The sequence below is a fragment of the Carettochelys insculpta genome, chromosome 5 (genome assembly GCF_033958435.1).
Source record: "Carettochelys insculpta isolate YL-2023 chromosome 5, ASM3395843v1, whole genome shotgun sequence".
Classification (NCBI taxonomy): Eukaryota; Metazoa; Chordata; order Testudines; family Carettochelyidae; genus Carettochelys; species Carettochelys insculpta.
This window is the reverse complement of record NC_134141.1, coordinates 72,622,474-72,644,608: the sequence shown is the minus strand read 5'-3', so window position 1 is coordinate 72,644,608 and position 22,135 is coordinate 72,622,474. Positions and strand designations below refer to the sequence as shown.

The window sequence follows — 22,135 nt, the reverse complement described above, 5'->3', positions numbered from 1 at the left end:
CCAGGAGTAGGGAGTTAAGAAACCTCTGCAGCAACCCACTTCCTGTTCCTCTGTCCCATCCTTCCCTAGAGCCAGCCATGGGGCCAGATGCCCCCAGTTCTTCGCACTCAGAGCCCAGCTGCAGGGCCCAGACACCCACCCCTGCACCACTGAGAGCCCAGCGATCAAGGAGAAACAATCTGATGCCATTCTTGGGTTTTCAGAATTTCTTGCATGCCACTGCTTACTTCCCAAGTTCTGCAAGGGGGACTGAGCTTAGCGGTTCCCAAACTATGTTCCAATGGAACACTGGGTGTTCTGCAACATATGGCAAAGTGTTCTGCTGTTGAAATTGAGTAATGGTGGTCTCTTTCCCCATTCTCAGGGAAGTATTGTTCCTCATAGTTAGTATGATAGTGTTCCATGACCGGAGAAAGTTCAGGAACCGCTCATATACTGCGTTTCCCTGCAGTGTCTTTTGCATGTGAACTGGGCTGTGTCAGATCCAGCAGTGCATAATGGTGGCTATCAGATCTGCAGCCAATTTCTGTGGGGGAAAGGAAATTCTACATGCATTACATCAATTTCTGCAAAATTCTGCATTGCATTGGTAGCACAGAATTCCCTCAGGAGTAAACTAAGCAGTGGGACAGGTTGCGTAAGGAGTTGAGGAATCCCTGTCAGTGGAGGGTTTTAAGAAGAGGTTAGATAAACAAGCCTGTCAGGAATAAAAACAAAAAAACAGTAAAGCAGCACTTTAAAGACTAAGAAAATAATTTATTAGGTGAGCTTTCATGGGACAGACCCACTTCTTCAGACCATAGGCAGACCAGAACAGACTCAATATTTAAGGCATAGAGAACCAAAAATAGTAATCAAGGTTGACAAATCCAAAAAGAAAGTATCAAGGTGAGCAAATCAGAGAGAGGGGCAGGGGGGTGGGGGAGAGTCAAGAATTAGATTAAGCCAAGTTTGCAAAAGAGCCCCTACAGTGACCCAGAAAATTCGCATCCCAGTTCAAACCACGTGTTAATGTGTCAAATTTGAATATAAAAGAGAGTTCAGCAGCCTGTCTTTCCAAAGTAGTGTGAAAATTCCTCTTCAGTAAGATGCAAACTCTTAAGTCATTAACAGAATGGCCCACTCCATTAAAATGTTGGCTGACCGGTTTGTGGATCAGGATTGTGTTTGTCTGTTTTGTGCCCATTAACTCTTTGTCTGAAAGAGTTTGAAATCTGTCCAATATGCAAAGAATGTGGGCATTGTTGGCATGATGGCATATGTGATGTAAATTGAGGAACATGAGAATGTGCCCGTGACTCTGTGACTAACCTGGCTAGGTCCAGTGGTTAGTTATACCATCAAGTGCTACTTTACTGCTTTTTTGTTTTGATAGCATATAGACTATCACAGATTTCTCTCTGTTACCTGTCAGGAATGCTTATTCTTGCTTCAGCAAGGGGGATCAACTAGATGATTTCTTGAGGTCCTTTCCATTTCTACATTCTGTGATTATAACGTATAGCTTTACCAGTAATAACAGGCTAGTGTGCAGTGGACTTCTTAATTAATGTGTCTTCTGTAAATCTCTTGTTTTCTCAGAAGTACCTTGTACTTGTCCACTGTGCACTTCAGAAGGAGGGAGCTGTGTTACTGCTTCTGAAGGAATTCAGCTCGCTAAAGAACTAGGAGCTACTTACCTTGAATTGCACAGTTTCAGTGATTTCTATATAGGAAAATACTTTGGAGGAGTGGTAAGTGAGAAGCTGTAGTAAGCAGAGCATAGATAAATCTTCATGCTGTTGCTTTAAATCCAAATTTTGGCTTTAATATAAAACGGCATGTGCCATGTAAATAAGAACTTCCCATATCTCGACAGCTTGTTCATCAAGGGCAGGTCTCTGGAACGGCTGCAGAGAAGCCCTCTCTTGTGCACACTACATGGTGATTTGGGCCTGTTAATAGATCATGTTAACACTGGTTTAATGCACAGAGTTTTATTGGAGTGATTCTACGTGCCATGCTTTGTACTATTCTGCTCTTAGAAAAAGTCAGCGGGATAATACTCCTGTGGCTTAAAACACTAGCCTAGATGTAGTCATAAGATAATGGACACTCCTGTTCTTCTTCGAGCAGTCCCTGTGGGTTCTCCACTCAGGTCTTGAGTGCATCCTGGTGTGGCAGAGGTGGAACAGTTTGAGTATTGCCCCCTCCCCAGCCCCTGCACCTCACCTGTGCACTTAGTGTCTTGAGCTGCTGCTACCCTGTAGAGTATGTGCATGGCACAGTCCACGTCAGTTCCTTTTCAACCTTCCCTGGCTGAAGACAGATTTCAGAGCAGCTTTTCTTTTCAACTGGAAAAGAGAGAAATTCATTGTTAGCTGTGACTTTTTACCTCATGCTTTTATCTTCTTAACGCTAGTATGGAAAGAAGTGCCAGCTGCCATGGTAGTGGCTTTCTTCCATTCAAACATGCCAGGCTTCCCAGGAGTAGAGACATGACTCATGCACGGACTCAGTGCCTATTTCTGATGGCCATGCCTCTTGTATGAAATGCCTAGGAAAGTCTCATGAATTTAGCAAGTGCCCGTGTTGCCTGAGCATATTGGAAAGGGCAAGTGCAGCTAAATGCTGTACTCTGGGAAAAGTCTCTCCTACAATCAGGGGACAAATCAAAGGAGATGTGGGTGCAGCAAAAGCCCTCTGACAGGGCAGCTTTTTCACCCTGCAAAGGCTCTGAAGCTGCAAAGGCTTCACCGCCACCCTCTTCATCAGCATTGCCCAGAGCCTCTTGTTCCCAGATGCCATCAGTCTCAGGCACGGTGGAGAAATGTTGTCATAGAACTATCATTTAATTTAAAGCTACATTATTCAGGTTTCTAAATTTCACCCTAATTGGGTACAGTCAGTATTTGAGGCTTAATGAGAGTCTGGTTTAATTCTCATAATTTGCATAATGTTTGGACTCCCTTTGTGTCATTGACTCCAACATGGGCGGCATCCTTATTCCAAGCCCCTGAACAAAGCTTGTCCAGCAATGAAATATCTCCCAACTACCCAGGGGACCACAAATCATGTAAAATTCAGTGATAGTGTATACCTGCCTTAACTTACTCACTTATAAGTAACAACCCCTCATTACTGCCACCTTTCCTTCTGTTTCCTTCCCTTAGTTCTTTATTTACATTTCATCATCTTTATGTTATCTTAAGACTTTCGCAAGACTGATAATTTTACTGTGCGTACCATTCCCATTAGGTGATTACATTGTCTGTTGCTTTTAAAAAACTAAGCCATACTACTATTTAGAAATACTTTTTATATTTTATTTTGACTATATAATAAAGCAACTGATAAAAGTTTCTTACTCTACAAAGCATCTGGATAGATCTTAGTAACAAAGCCCTTATACTGTTTGCCATTATTTCTGGTACTTGCATCTGATTACTCATTTTTACCAGTCAACTCCCACTCTTTTTCCTTCCTGGTCCTATAGAAGTATCTGTTGCTGGTGTTGATGTATTAAATTCTTTTCTAGTAGCACACTTGTGGGTTTGATTCTGATTTTGATTGCCCCTGAGAAAAAATGTCAAACCTTTGAATTGATGATCCTTTTAATTAAGTTAATCCAAACTGCAGTTCTTCATCACAATTCATTTTACTTGATTACTTAAGTAAAATTTTAGTACATTGCACAACTAATCACATCGGCATCCATTCAGTTTTCCATATAAACTGGGAAAAATGAGGAAGTTGGTGTTTAATTTAATCTTAAATAACTTTATTTGTAGTTGTTTTCAAAAATTCATCTTATGTTTTAGTTGGAGTATTTTATGATCCAAAGCTTGAATCGGAAGTCTTCTGAAAATATGAAGAGAAGAGAAAAAAGCCACAAGTGCCATGGAGTTATGCCACCTCAGCTTGATCAGCCAGGTGCTTACTGTAGTAATTAGTTTTAGTGGGTTTTTGTTTGTTTTTAGTGCAATACTGGTAAGGTTCATCACTTAAAAACATCCATTACCAGCAGCTGTTGTGATTTTTATCTCGGAAGGGATTACATAATTATTTAAAAAGTAAGCAGTCGTGTGGCACTGTAGAGACTAACAAATTTATTATGTCATGAGTTTTCATGGATAAAATCCACTTCCTCAGATTAAAAAAAAAAAGGAAAGGAAAAAAAGGAATACTAGGTTTATATAACAGGAAAGGGCGGTGAGGAAGAGTTGCCTGTCACTGGTAGGACTAAGCAGGATATATCCCATCCCTGTGAATATCAAAGGTGGGGAAATTTGCCCTTACAACGTGTAAGATAGTTAAGATCTCTGTTCAGGCCAAGGTTAGTGTCATATTTTGCAAATGAATTCCAATTCCGATGTCTCCCTCTGTAAAATTGTGATAAAATTCTTGTTGAAGAATGGCTCCTTTTAAATCCATTATTGAATGTCCAGGGAAGTTAAAAGTGTTCCTTTATGAGTGTATGTTTATTCCAATTTTTGGTGTCAGGTTTATGTCCATTCATCTTGTGGCACAGAGACTGTCTAGTTTGTACGTTGTACATGGTAGAGGGGCATTGATGGCACACAGTGGCATATATCACATGTCACAGGACTTCTTGTTGTTTGTGATCTACAGATGAAAATGGCTAGCCCTCTAAGACTATAAACATTTAAAAGGAAGACTTCATGAAATTTGGGGCTTTTATCATTTTTTTTCCTCCACATATGCATATAGAAATGTGTTGGGTGATCATTTAAAATTTGTATTTTGTATAAAAATCTGGGGTTTTGCTCATATAAGTGAGCTCAGAACATTTAGTGAAATGTAACGTGAAGTCTGTATGAGCTACACAAGAGGAGATAAGAACTGTAGTAGCACAAAGTAAAAGGAGATGTTAGGAAGAAGGAGTGAAAGACTGAAAGCTAGTTTGTCTTTTTAAAAATGATAGGTGTCAGCAGTTTTAAGATCATGTTAATTTTGTAGTTCTTTAGTTTAAAGTAAGGTAACTTGATGATAAATTTTAAGTTCATATGAATGGTCACTCTGGGTCAGACTTACAGTATACTAACTTGAAGGTGCTTTATATTAACTCAAAATAATTATAATTGGTTCTAATAAATGCCAGATATTGGACCAGACCCCAAAATCTGAGGTCCCAGTCCTATCCCTAGTTGATCAGTCATGACATTCCCATAGATTTGAATAAGATGACCACACGGTAACTTCATTTTTATAAGCTATCTTACATTACACATTATATAAATAATTTTAGAAACTATCATCAGTTGCAAAATATGTACTGCCATAAAACATCTCATGATTATAAAGACATTCTGAAATCATTCCACTCTTGAGTTCTGAGATAAAATCAGTAGTTCTAGTAATTGGTCTGCACTTCATCTGTGAAGTCAGAGTGGCTGCACAGTTGTAAGTGAAGGAAGGATTTAGCTTATTTCACTTAATGTAGTTCTATAAATAATTTGGTCAGAAACATTTTTACTGACAATTAATTCTTGCTGTGAGTCTTCCAGGTTCTCTCTAACCTCTCTGATTTCCGCAAAGCCACTAGACTGCATTTATCTAGGGGGTGTAAAAAATAGAGTTGTTTAAGTTCTGAATTCAGAAAGATTGTTTGTTTTATTAAACCATAATGTGGGTGAATATACATATTTATAGTTTTTATGAAGCCCCTTTTATGTAAAAGCCATGTGAGATTGCCTGAAAGGCTAGACATGTATGTAATTATATATTTTTTGTAAGATTTATAAAATGGTGGAAACAGTTTTACAAAACAGTTCTAATATTAATTTTATTAACTTCACTCAAGATGAATGAAAGACTGGATTTGTTCTAATGTTAAAGCTATATTCAGGTATATTGTTTTTAAGAGTAAATTTCTATTTAGAAATTAAACAATGCTTTTTTACATCCTTATTTGATCCAAACAAAAAGCAGTCAAGTAGCATTTTAAAGACTAGCAAAATAGTTTATTAGGTGAGCTTTCATGGGACAGACCCTCTTCTTCAGACCATAGCCAGACCAGAACAGACTCAATATTTAAGACTATATTATTTTATTATTATTATTTAATATTATAATATTTCTGGTCTGGCTATAGTCTGAAGAAGTGGGTCTGTCCCACGAAAGCTCATCTAATAAACTACTTTGCTAGTCTTTGAAGTGCTACTTGACTGCTTTTTGTTTTGATAGTGTATAGACTAGCACGGCTTACTCTCTGCTGTTATTTGATCCAGTTTCTGAGAATAAGGAGGCTTTTGTTTGCAACTTACAGAATTAAGTTGCAAAACAGTTCATTAATTTTTAATATCTCACTTTTATAGAAAAAATGCCAATCTTAAAAGGCGAAGCCTCGCATTATAATTCTGATTTACACAACTTGCTGATCTGCTGCCAGTGTGTGGATGTGATATTTTACTCAGAAGATTTAAGGGAAGTAGTAGAAGCACACAAGATTGTGTTGTGTTCTGTAAGCCATGTCTTCATGGTACTTTTCAATGTGAAGAGTCCAGCTGATATTCAAGATTCCTGTATCATAAGAACTGCACAGACTCTCTTTGCTGTGAACAGTGAGGCTATGTTTCCAGTTTCTAACAGAGATTCGCCATGTGGTCCACCAGTTAGAGTCATTGTTAAAGATTCTTCCTTCTGTTTTTGTTTGTCAGACATTCTGCACTTCATTTATTCAGGTATCCTGTCAGAATTATTCCGGCTGTTTACTATTTTGTACAAAACAAACACATTGCTATGAAGTGTGCCTGTCATCTTACCAAAGTATATTTCTGTACAAGGATTAAATCAGTTTGATTAAAATAGTCCATCTCCATAAGCCATTATTTGAAACAGCTTCTTACATGGAAGTGGAGCTCAACCTTAAAATTATTGCTTTTAGCACTGTAAACTCAGTTTCAAAGTCACTGCATCTAGTGAACCAGAAGTTTAAGTACATGTTTTCCATAAGTAATTAACAGGTAAAGATGATTCTCCTTCGAGTGTCCCCGTGGGTGCTCCACATTAGGTGTCGGGCTCGCCCGGCGCCGCAGATCGGATCTTCCAAGCAGTTTCTGCTGGACCGCGCATGCGCCGGTGCGCGCCGCTCCCCTGCGCACTCCCGGCCATGTGCGCGATCCGGTCCCCGCCAGTTCCTCTTAACCGCCGTCGGCTGCAGACGGAATCCAACTAGGCTAAGGCCAAGTAGTGTATTCAACGACTTTATCTGTTTTTTCTTAAAGTTTTTTTCAGGCACTTAGGCTACTATAAGCTTGCCGGTTGTTATTTTGTAAAAAAAAAACAAACAAAAAAAAAAAACAACAACGAACAAGCTAGGAGAGGGACAGCTCAGCCAGTCCCAGTAACAAGCGCCGGAGGCCAGGAGCTAGGGCTATCAGCCCTCCTGCTAAGGCACGCCATCGGACGGGGAAACGGCACAAAGAAGGTGCTAAGTACCCACTTAAAAACTCAAAGACTCATCAACAATGTCCTCTTCAGGCTTTTAAAAAAAAAAAAAAAAAAAAAAAAAAAAAATGCTGCTTCTTGATAAGGCCCTCCAGCCAGAAGCGCCGGAGCGGCCGCAGCAGGAGGGACCCTCCAGGGCCCTTAAAAGGAAAGCTGCCTCCCTCACTCCATCAGCGCAGAAACGGAGGAAAGTATCTCCAGCCCGATCCCTGCCGGCAGCAACAGCGAGCGGGACGGGAGGAGCAAGCAGCCCCCAGCCGCAGCAACAGCTGATCGGCGGCGGCACGGAGAGCCACGTGGAAACGGCTTAGCCTCCGATACTCAGCCAGCCACCCCGCACCGCAGGCAGGGCGGCGGCTAAGCAAACGCCGGTACCGGCGGCACCGCAGGCAGCGACACCGACCCCCGGGGAACCGGCGGTGCAGACCGCGCAGGCACGTAGCCTGCCGGCACCGGAGGACACCGCACATGCGGCATCGCCCTCAAGCGTGCCGAGCTCGGTGCGGACGGGGCCGGAATCCCCTGTATGCTCCCCAGCCCGATCCCTGCCGGCAGCAACGGCGAGCGGGACGGGAGGAGCGAGCAGCCCCCAGCCGCAGCAACAGCTGATCGGCGGCGGCACGGAGAGCCACGTGGAAGCGGCTCAGCCTCCGATAATCAGCCAGCCACCCTGCACCGCAGGCAGGGCGGCGGCTAAACAAGCGCCGGTACCGGCGGCACCGCAGGCAGCGGCACTGACCCCCGGGGAACCGGCGGTGCAGAGCGCGCAGGCACGTAGCCTGCCGGCACTGGAGGACACCGCACATGCGGCACCGCCCTTGAGCATGCCGAGCTCGGTGCGGACGCCGGAATGCCCTGTATGCTCCCCAGCCCGATCCCTGCCGGCAGCAACAGCGAGCGGGACGGGAGGAGCGAGCAGCCCCCAGCCGCAGCAACAGCTGATCGGCGGCGGCACGGAGAGCCACGTGCAAGCGGCTCACCCTTCGATAATCAGCCAGCCGCCCTGCACCGCAGGCAGGGCGGCGGCTAAACAAGCGCCGGTACCACCGACCCCCGGAAAACCGGCGGTGCAGAGCGCGCAGGCACGCAGCCTGCCGGCACCGAAGGACACCGCACGTGCGGCACCGACTTCGAGTGTGCCGAGCTCGGTGCGGACGGGGCCGGGATCCCCGGTATGTCAGGGGCGGAGTTACCTCCTCAAGGGAGGGGGAAGACTGCACACAAGAGGAGGCATTGCAGCCCCTCTCCGCGCAGGGCTGTGGAGTTGCTTTCTCACAGCCCTCCGCTATGTTGCAGACTCCAACTAGAAGGCAGGGGTCCCCCCCCCCTTGGCCTACCCGGAGCCCCCTTCTCCATTTCTGCAACCAGCCTCACCCTGGCTGGGACCTTCTCCACCCTTCCTGGGATTTGAACCGCTGGACTATTAGGCAAAGTCGCTCTCTCCGGGGTCTCGACGGTCTCCCTCCCCCAGACGCAAAGGGTATGCACCAAGGGAGTGGTCTAGGTCACCTTCCCAAGACCAGTGCTTATACTGCCATGGTTGCCCCTACCACGCAGGGCATAGACACCATCGGCAATCTACTAGGGAAAGATCCCTACGAACGATCTCGTACCCCCGAGGGCAATTGCGACCGGGGACAGAGACTTAAGCATCTCAGGGGGGACTGGTTATGGAACCCCGAGATTTTCCTCGCACACCTCTAGTGAGAGGGTGTACCATCATCAGCAGGAACCGGAAGGGTCCAGAGAGACGTACCCCAGCGGTTCCTTGCTTTCCTCCCCGGATGAGGCTACGGCCCCGGGGGGCGTCCATCCTCCGGACGATCTCAAACAGTTCCAAGAGCTGTTTTACGAGGGTGGCCTTCACGCAAGGCATCCAGACAGCAAAGGTGCAAGAGCAACACCATAAGCTCCTCAAAAATCTGAGACCTCCGGCCTCCTCCAAAATAGCAATACCGCTGATGACGCAATCTTGGAGTCTGCCACTATGATATGGCAGACTCCTGCGGCTATTCCGCCTGTCCACAAAAGAGCGGAAAAAAAAAAAATACTTCGTGCCCACGAAGGGCATGGAGTTCCTGTTCAGCCACCCACAACCAAATTCTTTGGTGGTGGAGTCGTCGCAACGTGGGGGAATAGACAAACATGCCAAAAAGCTAGAGCTGTTGGGCAGAAAGGTCTACTCCTCCTCCACGCTACTGTTGCCAATGGCAAATTACGCAGCGCATCTAGCGAACCATAATTTCGACAACCACATTAGGTTGACCTCCCTCATGGACTCGCTTCCAGAGGGCACGAAACCAGTGCTCAAGGCCATCATCCGACCATTTTATAACCAGTGGCAAAGGATCACCACAGACAAATGGGTGCTGGAGATCATAGCCACGGGGTACGCCATCCCCTCCCAGTTGCTCCCACCGCCATGACCTCCACCCGGGGCCCCACCTTCAGGAGACCTCCCATGTAGCGAGGCTCAAGCAGGAGGTAGACCATCTCATGCTCGTAGGGGCAGTGGAAAGAGTGCCGGAGCAACTGCAAGGGAGAGGGTTCTACTCGAGGTACTTCCTCACGGGGAGGCCCATCTTAGATTTTCGAGGCCTCACCGGTACCTGCGCAAGCAACGTTTTCGGATGATCACAAACGCCTCCATCCTTACGGCACTAGACGATGGAGATTGGTTCGCAGCCCTCGACTTACAAGGTCCTACCGTTTGGGCTCTCCCCAGCCCCCAGAGTCTTCACCAAGACCTTGGCAGTGGTGTCAGCCTACCTGCACAGACAGGGGGTATTTATATTCCAGTATCTGAATGACTGCCTACTCAAAGGGGCCTCGAAGGAGGAGGTACTACGCATAATATGTGTCACAGCAGGCACGTTCTCTTCGCTCGGCCTGCTTATCAATCTGACAAAATCAAAGACAGACCCCACACAGGACATAGAGTTCGTAGGGGCACGCATAAATTCTATTACAGCGAGGGCGTATCTACCAGAGACTCGCTTTCGGGCCATCGGCTCCCTCGCGCAAGGCTTCACCTTCAGCCCTATGGTGCCGGTTCTGACGTGCTTACAGCCGCTGGGCCACATGGCAGCAGCGACGTTTCGTAGAACAGAACGCCAGGTTACACATGCGCAGCATGCAGCATTGGCTGGCGAGCGTATACAAACCGGCAGCACACACTGTTCAGAGGATGGCATCGCCCACAACGGAGGTGCGCAAATCCCTGCAATGGTGGGTAAACCCCGAGAACCTGCTAACAAGGGTACCCTTCCACCAACCACACGTATTGGTTTTTCTTACTACAGATGCCCCCCTCATAGGGTGGGGAGCACACATGGGCGGAGAGGTGACGCAAGGGCTGTGGTCCTCTATGGAGCAGTCACTGCACACAAATATACTGGAGCTCAAAGCAGTGTTCAACACCTGCAGACACTTTCGAGACCAACTGAAAGGCAAGGTAGTCGGGATCAGTACAGACGATACCTCCACCATGTTTTATATAAATCAGCAAGGAGGAGCTCGGTCCCGTGCCTTATGTGTAGAAGCAGTCCGGTTGTGGAACTGCTGCATCGCCAACAATGTAACCTTGAAAGCCGCGTACTTACCAGGTGCTCGCAATGTGAAGGCAGACCAGCTGAGCAGGCGTTTCGCACTCACGCACGAGTGGCAGATCCGTCCCGATCTGCTGCAACCGATTTTTCCATGCATGGGGTTTTTCCCCAGATAGACCCTGTTTGCTACTCAGCACCACAAGAAGTGCCCACGATTCTGCTCCAGGGCAGGACTGGGACGGGGGTCCCTGAGGGATGCCTTCGCGATCTCATGGAGGGGCCCCCTGCTTTACGCTTTCCCTCCCACAGTGCTCATCCACAAAGTGTTGCAGAAAGCCAGGAGGGAAGGAACCTGAATGATCCCAATAGTCCCAACGTGGGATCTACAGCAATGGTTCCCCCTATTCCTCCGCATGTCGGACCGGCCACCGATGTCCCCTCCGGTGGCGCGGGATCTGCTCACGCAAGCCCGGGGGTCCATAGTGCATCCACACCCCCAAAGCCTGCGACTACAAACGTGGTTAATCCATGGCTCAGCTCCCTAGAGAGCACATGTACGGAGGAAGTGCAGCAAGTCCTAGAAAGTAGCAGGGGGACTTCCACCAGGAAGACCTTCAAGCAGAAATGGACTCGCTTTACGGCATGGTGTTCTACCAAACAGCTAGCCCCCTTTCGGTGCCTATGGCTGTGATATTAGAGTATTTACTGGACCTCAAGAGAGGAGGACTCTCGCTATCCTCGTTTCAGGTCCACCTGGCCGCCATTTTGGCATTCAGACACAAAGAGGAAGGGCACACGGTGTTCGCCCATCCCATGGTTACCAGGTTCTTCAAAGGGCTGGTAAGCCTATACCCCCCTCAGAAACCGCTTCCACCTCTGTGGAACTTGGACCTGGTGCTTAATGCGAAAAGGGGACCACCGTTTGAGCCTTTGACCACGGTTTCCCTCCGCCTCCTTATGATGAAGACGACCTTTCTTCTTGCAATCACGTCAGCTCGCAGGGTGAGCGAGCTTGAGGCAGTTATGGCAACGCCGCCCTGCGCTGTTTTTCCAAGGAGGCGGTAACCATACGGCTGCATCCAGCCTTTGTTCCTAAAGTTTCTTTCTGAGTTTCATACTAACGAACCTATTGTTTACCCTTGTTTATCCAAAGCCTCATAACTCTAACAAAGAGGCGCGCCTACACCTCCTGGACGTGAGCAGGCGCTAGCTTTGTATATGGACAGGACCAAGTCCTTCCGGAGAACGGATAGGCTCCTAGTCTCTATTGCTCCCAAATCAAAAGGAGAATGTCTCTCTTCGCAGAGAATCTCTAAGCACATCGTATCTTGCATAAAAATGTGCTACAAACTCAAAAAGACTCCTTTACTGGCCATGCCCAGGGCTCATTCCACTAGGGCGGTGGCAGCATCAACAGCCTTTTTTTTTTTCAAGGGCGTTGCACTAAAAGACATTTGCAGAGTGGCGACCTGGTCATCCTGTGACACCTTCGCCAAACATTACGCCCTTCACAGGGTATTCCAAGAGGATACCCGTCTCTCGGCAGCGGTCCTCTCGGGGACAAGCTGCACATAATCCGATTACCCACCTCCTATCTTGGGTTACTGCTGGGTAGTCACCTAATGTGGAGTACCCACGGGGACACTCGAAGAAGAAGGAAAGGTTACTCACCGTAGTAACGGTGGTTCTTCGAGATGTGTCCCCGTGGGTGCTCCACTACCCGCCCATCCTCCCCGCTCCGGATCTCTGTTTAGTGTTTTGCAGGAGCATCCGAGGCGGTTGGTCAAGGAACTGGCGGGGACCGGATCGCGCACATGGCCGGGAGCGCGCGGGGGAGTGGCGCGCACCGGCGCATGCGCGGTCCGGCAGAAACTGCTTTGAAGATCCGATCTGCGGCGCCGGGCGAGCCCGACACCTAATGTGGAGCACCCACGGGGACACATCTCGAAGAACCACCGTTACTACGGTGAGTAACCTTTCCATGTAATGACATAGCCTTGACAAATAGCTTTTCAGTGACGATAATTTCAGAACAAAATAAACCTGTTAAAATATTGTGTGCAGCAGTGCATTAAAGAGAATATGCATCCTTTTAGAAAAATACTAGATACTATCTTTTTCTGATGTTCCGCTACTGAAGTGGGGAGCAATATTATCTGGTCTGTGACAGCAGAGGAATGTGAGTCTCATGATACATGCTGATGCATCTGATGAAGTGGGTCTTTGCCCAAGACAGCTTGTGCTCCAAAATATCTGTTAGTTTATAAGGTACCACAGGACGTCTTGTTGTTCTCGATGATATGTTCTCTTATAATTTCTGCCAGTGAGTCATTTTGTAACCTTAGGCAAGCCTTTCCCTATCTGTGAAAATGGTGCTAATGATATTTTTCTGTCTCTGTGAAGCCTTTTATGAGACTAAGGTGGAAGACACAATGTCTAAACTGTTATTAAATAACACTAAATCTAGAAATACTCTTGTTTGGATAGCCTATTACTTTGTACTAATGTGACTTCTGGAGTATTACTTATGACAGCCCCACTAATGAAAACTGTAAGGGTACCTCTACACTAGGGGAAAACTTCAAAATGGCCATGCAAATGGCCAAATTGGAGAATACTAGCGAGGCGCTGAAATGAATATTCAGCACCTCATTAGCATGCTGCCAACCGCGGCACTTTGAAAGTGCTGCATTTTGCTTGCACGCCACTTATCTACACAGGGGTCCTTTTCGAATATGCCATAGACATAAGGGGCTTTCAATGTTTGCAGGGTCCTTTTGAAAAGGACTCCCATGTAGACAAGCCGTGCCCACGTGAAATGTGGTACTTCTGAAGTGCTGCAGCCAGCAGCATGCTAGTGAGATGCTGAATATTCATTTCAGCGCCTCATTAGTATTCTCCGATTGGGCCATTAGCATGGCCATTTCAAAGTTTTCCCCTAGTGTAGACGTAGCCTAAGAGTTGATCTCTAGAATGTTCGTTCTTGAACGTAATAAACAGACTGTGTTCCTTTGGAATGGTAGTCCATAGTCTTTGGAAGGGAACAGTAATATTTTACTTGAACCCTCCACATCTGATTCTAACCTTACAACTTCAGTAAACCAGCATAGAACATTAGCAGACTTGTTTGTAAAAATTATATTGAATATAAATTGTATGGGTGGCTGAGAGAGTCTTCAGCTTACACCTAAAGTGAATTTTTATTCCTGGCTAAAGTGTCATGCCAGCCATTTGAGGAGTGGTCGTCTTTAGGGCCCTATCAAATTTACAGTCCATTTCAGTCAATTTCACAGTCATAGGATTTTAAAAATCATAAATGTCATGTTTTAGCTATTTAAATCTGAAATTTCTCACTGTATTTGTAGGGGTCTTGACCTATAAAGGAACTGGGGAGGATCACAACCTTATTATTGGGGGGTTGCACTACTGATATTCTTATCTCTGCACCGCTGGCTGGTGGCAGCATAGTTTTCAGAGCTGGGCATCTGGAGAGTGGTGACGCTGGTTGGGAGCCTAGCTGTGAAGGCAGAGCAGCTGCCAGCAGCAGCATAGAAATAGGTATTTCTTTGCTGCTTTTGGCCAGATCTCTGGCCACCTAGCTGTATAGCCACTCAGCTCGGAGGGCAGTACAGAAGCAAGGAGCAACCCTTCCAAAAATAATCTTGTGACTCCCTCTGCAACTGCCTTTTGGGTCAGGACCCCCAGTTTGAGAAACAGTAATGTTCTGCATGAAATCTGTATATAGTGTAAGGTAAAAACACAAAAGACCATGTTCTGCATGAAATCTGTATATAGTGTAAGGTAAAAACACAAAAGACCATGTTTCATGGGGGTGAGGGTAGTGGGGAAGGGACAAGGAGACAAGATTTCATGGTCAGTGGTATGTGTATATATATTATATATATATATATATATTATTGGCTGTGAATTTGGTAGGGTCTTAGTTATCTTATATAAGGTTTACATTGGAGGAAATAAAGAACTGAGCTCCCAGTAGTGGCCTTGTACCTCCCTGGAGCTCTAAATGCTTGCTGATTCTCATGATTTATGTACTGATCAAGTGTGGTTGGATTTCCCCTCAGTTCTTAGTGCTGCTAGTTGGTAGTACTGCCTTATATACTTGTGTGTGTGCCCACTATTTGTATGTTGGTCAATAATTTGAAACAATTCAAAGTGGAAATTTAGGAGATGATCATCCTTTATGATTTTCTGTAGAACTATCTTCCATGGAACACACGTGAGAACTATAAAGGGTCTTCGCCAACTAGATCACTATGCTGTATGCAGGCTTATGTAATATTAGTATAGAAGTGTAAAACTATTAATATTCTCTTAATGACTTTAAAATTCTTAATTCTCATCTTCTTTCTTGACCACACCCGGTGGCTTCTCCCCGCAAGAGATGGCCAATAAGATGCAGGTGAGTCGGGGGCAAAACCCAGGGTCCTCGGAGGGGGAATCCCACCAACCCACCGAGCGGGAGGATAAACGCAGTCACTTCTGGAGCAATATAAGTGCTGAGGTTTATACTCTATTTCCCTGGGAGGTAGAGGTCCGGACAGCAGGAGGGAGACCCAGGCACAGAATAAAGGGTACTACTAGTAAATAATTTATTAACAAAAAAGACAACAAGCAAACACACAGCAACAACAATAAAACATACACATTAATCTACTCATATTAATTACTATATTGACTACTATAACTATAATCTAACTTATACAATTATTAAATTATACTTCATGACGCTCTCCTGTACACTTGTTTTTATTTTACCGGAAAGGAAAAATTTGATTAGCGGATAAAGGGAAGAGGGAAGGTAAGGGGATCTGGGCTGGGGCACTACACCCGGCCCAAGTGGCTGGTGGTGGGGGCTGCCGGGTCTCAGCTGAAGTCAGCCCCCTTTTAACCCCAACCCTTTCCTGGGGCTTCTGGCCCACTCGGGAGAAAATTAAAGGAAAGTAAAAGGAGATAGGGAAAGGGAATTGATGCCTTTTTTGGCACCAAGTTACTTGTTGTTTAATTACTTTTCCTTATACTATATTTAACTAATTATTAATGCTAAAATACAACTAACTATAAGAACTAAATTTAATCAAGTGTGCTTCACTTGAGTTCTTTGTGGGCTTCACAGGCCCGGCCCCAAGGGGTCAGGCCCCCAGGCTCTGGCCTCCCCCTGCCGGAAGATGGCACAGCAGAAGTTGCAACCTTCTGCTCCCCTACTAGGGGTCCTGGTGCCCACTGAAATGTCTCCAGGTAAGGTCTGTATTTCTGTCTTAGTGTATGAGGCCCGGGCTTCTGCCACGGGCCTAGTAAAGGTTACGTGTCCTAACGGCAGTTGTAGTCCAATCTGGTTGTAGTCTAATTCGGGTAGGTTGTCCAATCTGGTGAGTCACAGATGGTGGATGTCAGTCCCAGCAGCGCGCAGGCGGTGGTGTGGCCAGAGGAGCGGTGTTGATGCAATGGCGTTGGTAGGCCTCCAGTTTCTTCACCGGGTACGCAGTACCCGTGGCCGAAGCCACAGGCCAGTTCGCCACCTGGTGAGTACGCCTGAAGGCCCACTTGCCACTCCTGGAAGCAAGCGCGGTGCTGGGGTTCAGAGAGGCGCTTGAGCGATGGCGCTGCTTCACAGCTTAGCTGCCCCTGAGGCGAGCTGCGCTGCGGTGTTCAGCTCTGGGTGGCGCCGCCCAAGAGGCAGACGCCGCAGTGAGATCAGTTCTTCGTTCTCTACTGAGCTAGCCTTGGGATCAGCGGACTCTTTTCAGCCAGTGCGCTCCCATATAGGGTCTGTAGAATCCTTGTCTCAGTACCCCAGGGCCAGGGACTGAGTTGGCAGCTCAGAATTTATAGAAAGTCCTCATGATTATTTATGAGCTCATTATAATATTCATGATTCTATGCCAAGGTTTTCAACCAGGTCCTCCTTTCGGCTGAAGGTTCTGGAAACCCTTCCCCTTCGGCCAATCGGAGGACTCCATTTTGAACCTGGCTTCATGAACCATTCATGAGTTCAGGTTGCCGGGGAAACCAACTGCCTTAGAGTGACCGTTGAAGGGGGCTGCTAAATGGCAGCCTGTGAGACTTTAGATTTTCCATGTACCTGCATTGATTTTATAGTGCCAGAGGCTTGTTTCCCCTGACACACGGGGGCGATTATGTCCTAGGGGTAAAAAATCCCTGACATTTCTGACCTTTTCTTTGCCTCACCCCATTTTCTTCCCTCTTCCACTGCTCCAGAACTTTGTAGGAGTGGGAGGAGGAGGAGGATGATAAAGCTAAGTATACTGGTATTAGCTTCAGAAGGAAAACCACTTCTGATACCAGTTATCTTATCCCATAGTGCCTGGAGCACTCCTTCATGGGAGAAACAGCAGCACTTGAGCAAACTGTTTCTCTGTGGCTCTTTATACCTGCGTGTCTATTCAGCTGGTGGTGGCAGCTTCTCTAAAAATGCTTATCTGTTCAGCATCTTTGGACTGATGGACAGGCTGTGGTTTTTTAATTTGTTTTTTGAGGTAGGCAGAGGATTAAGGAAATGCAGACGAAAGAAAGAGGGAGGTTTGTAAAAATAGAAGTGGGACAAAAAGCAGAAAAGGAAAGAGATGGAGGGTAAAGAGAAAGGTAAGTATAGTTAGTTATCAGAGAGGTAGCCATGTTAATCTGTATCTTCAAAAACAAGAAGTAGTCCTGTGGCGCCTTATAGACTGACAGATGTTTTGGAGCATAAGCTTTTGTGGGCAACGAAGTGGGTCTTTACCCACAAAAGCTTATGCTCCAAAATATCTGTTAGTCTATAGTTAGTTTACAAAATTGCAAAATGTGTATTTGAAATCTGTATCAGATGTATTATTGAAATGTTTTGGAGCCTTTTTCTGCTTTTAAAAAAATCAATCTACATAGAAAATAAAAGTAATTTTCCTTAAATATATAATATTAAATTTTACTTGTTATAAGTATCATATTTAAATTGTTAGACTTCTCATAAGGTATTTTTTAAGCTTAGTAATGTGCAAATGTGTTTTGTTTTACCCATTGTTCGGACACTGTAGATGTGTGCATATTGGCTCATCGCACCCCTTCTTGTATGGTATTGCTTCTTTTCTCTCCATAATGTTGTTCTGCATTAGATGCATTGGACAAAACACTATCCTGGAGAAGAAGATTGCTCACAGCTTGTATCCTTAATAATAATACTGTAAATTCAGCCCCTTAGAAGCATGACTGACATGCAGATGGGGATGACTTTCGAAGACACAAAACAATTGAATGATCAACTGCCCTTTATATTTACAGAAATTAAAAACTTATGTTGATTTAAATACCATGTGGGTATGCACTTTGTGAGCCTGTCAACAATATTTGCGACTAATAATATCACTTCCTTTTCTTTTTTTGCCCTAGGCTTTTCTTGATCAGTGTACCACTCTTCATGCTCTCTGGTGTTTTTCAGATGTGCATCAGTAGTGATTGATTAGTTTAATTTCTGGCATAAGTTGGGGTTTAAATTTAGACCTCCAGAGGGAGAAAAACATTCTTTAGTAATGCTTTTTTGCTTTGGCCTGCACAAAATTTACTTCCAGTGCTGGTGTTCTGTCTTAATTTTACTTTCCTGTATCTCAAATAAAACACCCAAGCAATTTTATACTTGCATGGATCATATTATTCCCTAAATCAAAGGTATAAGTCAGCACAGAATTTGATGCGTGTCAGACTTGGGTTTCCCCATTTAGAGGATTTTTAAGGAAAATGTTGTCAGAAAAAATAGACTAGTTGTTGAGGTGCAGTTTAGGTGCTTTGTGGTTAATGAAGTCTGTTCATGAAGTTTAAATTGCTTTTCCCTCCCACCCAGCACTGCTGTTGCAGGTTGCATGACTGACGGACATAGGTAAAATTGGTATTTTATACTGCATCTGTCCCTAGTTCTTCTGTTTTAACCCCTTGGGATTGACTATGGTGGGTGAATGTTAGAGTATAGAGCTCTTCTCTAATTAGGCCTGGATGTGAATATGAGCCTTACGGCCAACTTTACATCTCCCTTCCCCTTCAGACTTTGTGCCTCTCATGTATAGTTAAGTCCCTGAATGGTCATTTAAACAAGGCATAGATGTTTGAAGTTTATTCAGACAGAATGCTCAAGCATGGTGTTTTCACATTTGATTACCTATTTGATTATAATTAAGCAGACATTATTGTGAAATAAAGATATCACTGTGGAGTTAGGGCTGGATTTTATGCTCGTTAAGGGCCGTTGTGAATAGGTTATGCGCTTCCAAAAGAGGAGAGAGTTGTGTTTTTTCTTTAATGCTGAAATGTGCTACCTATTGTTGAAATGGACTTTCTCCTTACAAACCTTAGAACCATTTGGTACTGTTCACATGGAAGACCTATAGACAATTTTAAAAATGTTTTCCACATTTCCTACCAAAAATTTTAGCAGTAACAGTTTCGTCTTTTGAAGATATATATGATCTCTCATTTGGACAATTGTCTTTAAAAATCTTTGAGTAGTTCTGTGGCAACTTCAAAACTAACAGATTTATTTGAGTATAAGCTTTCATTTGTAGAAGACACTTCCTCAGATCCATCTGACAGTTTTTTGTTTTTTTTTAACCAGTGAAGCTTTTGCCCAAATAAATCTATTTGTCTTGAAGTTGACACAGACTCTTTCTTGTTTTTGCGGATTGACACAGCTACTCATCTGAGATTTTAAACATCATGTAATTGTAATTGATATAATTTCTGGGGACATGACTTAAGAATGAGCACCTAGAAATTTTCAGAGATATTGCCTTGTAATAATAATGTGTGTCATTTCCCTGACTGTCTTGGCTTAGGGGCATCATGTTTCCATGAGCAGTTTTTATCCTGGCAGCACCCTTCTCCTCTCCAGGACCCCCGACAAATGGGGAACTAAGGCACATAGACCATGTTACTTACCCAAGTTTGCACAGATGTCACATATTGGAGCATGGAATTCATTGTCATCTCCTGTGTCCCAGCCCAGCCCCAGCCATTGGGACATCCCTCCTCTCAATGGTAAAAAGTAGAAAAATGAAGAAAACGTGGCTTTTTGCAGAATGTTGCCACTTTAAAAGTTGTCTTAGTCATAGATGCTTGTGGCTCTTTATAATCAATATAAACACTAAACATCAACTTACCAGGTAAAGCTGTTCTGTTCTTCAGGTTACCAAATACCCTAAATACAATATAGTTACTCAATAAATACCTTATTTTAGTGTACTTTTGTATTTGGGTTCAGATTTTTAGTAAAATAAGTTTGATTTCTTTATGTATGTAAGTAAGAAGCATCTGAGGCCTTTAAAAACAGCATTCTCCTTTTGGTGTTCTGTCTGCCAGTCTTCCAATATAGGAGGGTTTATCTCTGGAGACAGCTAAAATTATCAGTCATACAGCGGATCACACAGAAGAGCTTTCTTTGCTCCTTTTAGAATGGTGAAAGAGTTCTTTTTTTGTAGCAGGAATGACCAGCATTAGGAGCAGTTATCTTTTTGGAAGTTAGTGTTTTCTGGTTACACCCACTTTTCTTAGTAGCAGTGAAGACTTTAATTAGTGTTAAGTTTATTTATCATGTCTATGCATTTATGCATTTTTCATTCTTCCATTCTTCCATTTATTCACGAATAGGCTTATTCCTTCCAGACCCATGAAAACAGCAAAACAGAATAATACTGCTTTTTGTAGTTCTGTATCTTTGGAATCCATGATATTTTGCTTTTCTTTCTCCAAAATAGAGTTGTCTGTGGAGATCCTAACATATGATTATGACGCAGTATACCCACAAAGAGCAGATTAGCAGATTTTTTTTGAAGCGTTCGAAGATGCCAGTTTTACATAGTCATTTTTTGAATTATAAGTACATGCTAAACTTTTTCTTCAGATGTCAGCTGGTAGCACCTATGTTACAAAAGAGCTGCTATCACTGTCAGATGCTAATGGACTTCCATATTCAGCAAGTTCTTCAGTACCATTTCTAGGAGTCCAGTTGCCCTTTATGGTGAGGGGACTTCATGGATTAGAGTTCCCCTCTGAAAATAGAGTAGCTGTAGAATATTTTCTTGCCTTTTTGTAGTCTTTGGAGAGACAGAATATTTTTCTCATACCAGCGAGTACTATAAATTTCTAGGAGAGCAGCTACGGAAAATCGGGAACCTATGTAAGAATGATGAACCGATCAAGTTGTGGATATTTACACCTTTTTCCCCTTGAAGAGTAGTTTCCAAATTTTGATCGGGTATAGGTGTAGGATATTTATACTTTAGTTCTTGACCTACACATATTAAACTTTCACTAGGGAAGATTTCACTTTGTGTGGGTTTTTTTTAATTTATTTTTCAACACTTAACATTTCAATAATGAATTTTTTTCTTCCTCTCTATAGCTTCTTCTACTTGATCTTGCAGGTTTTTTAGTAATACATGGGACGTTATAGTTTTGTGGGCAATTCATTGAAATATCAAATATAATTTCAATCCAGAATTAGAAGGTGAAGTAGATTTGTGACGGAAGATCTTGAAACACAAGTATGTTTCACAATAAAGACCTTATTTTTGAAAGCATTGCTTCCTTACATGGAAAAATAATATTAGAAAACAGTGTATTTCTGGTCCTTTTGTTAATGAAAAAGGATGGAGTCACCACTATGGTACCAGCCAGCTCCTTGCAGGTGACCACGGCTTCATGAGCAGTAGTTGGAGAATCTTGGGATAAGAAAAAATAACAGAGAAAACGCAACAAATAAAAATCTAAATAAATAGATTTTTCTAGAAATACTCTTCCCCCTTCCCTTTTTTGCTTCACATATAAATTTCTTTAAGCAACTGATCCGTAGGCTTCAGCAATGTAGATACTGTTCAAAATGTCAAATAACTCATATATTAGGAGAAACTAACATAAAGTACCTATTTTTTTTTTTTTTTGTGCACACATCATCTTTACTGAAATTACCTGTACAAAGTATATGTGGGACCTTGGGTTACCTTTGTCTTGAGATTTTTTTGAAGCTGTCGAGGAGGTTTAGACCTTTTTCCATGACCTGTGCATGTCTAAAGCATGTCAAATGCCTAAGCTTGTTTGAGAATGTAAATCAGATAGGCTGGCATGATCTTGCAAAATCCTAA

The 22,135-nt window shown here is 44.1% G+C and overlaps 1 protein-coding gene across 2 annotated transcripts in view; it reads left to right on the top strand.

Annotated features, from left to right (window-relative positions):
- RHOBTB3 (Rho related BTB domain containing 3) overlaps positions 1–22,135 on the top strand; it is an 82,712-nt gene that overhangs the window by 28,459 nt on the left and 32,118 nt on the right. Inside the window, exons 5-7 of one of the 2 annotated variants that reach the window (XM_074994197.1) lie at positions 1,582–1,733; positions 3,801–3,912; positions 6,318–6,683. In XM_074994197.1, coding sequence (XP_074850298.1) covers positions 1,582–1,733; positions 3,801–3,912; positions 6,318–6,683 — 630 coding nt within the window. The remainder of the gene's footprint in view (positions 1–1,581; positions 1,734–3,800; positions 3,913–6,317; positions 6,684–22,135) is intronic. The other variant, XM_074994198.1, reaches the window with a different exon arrangement.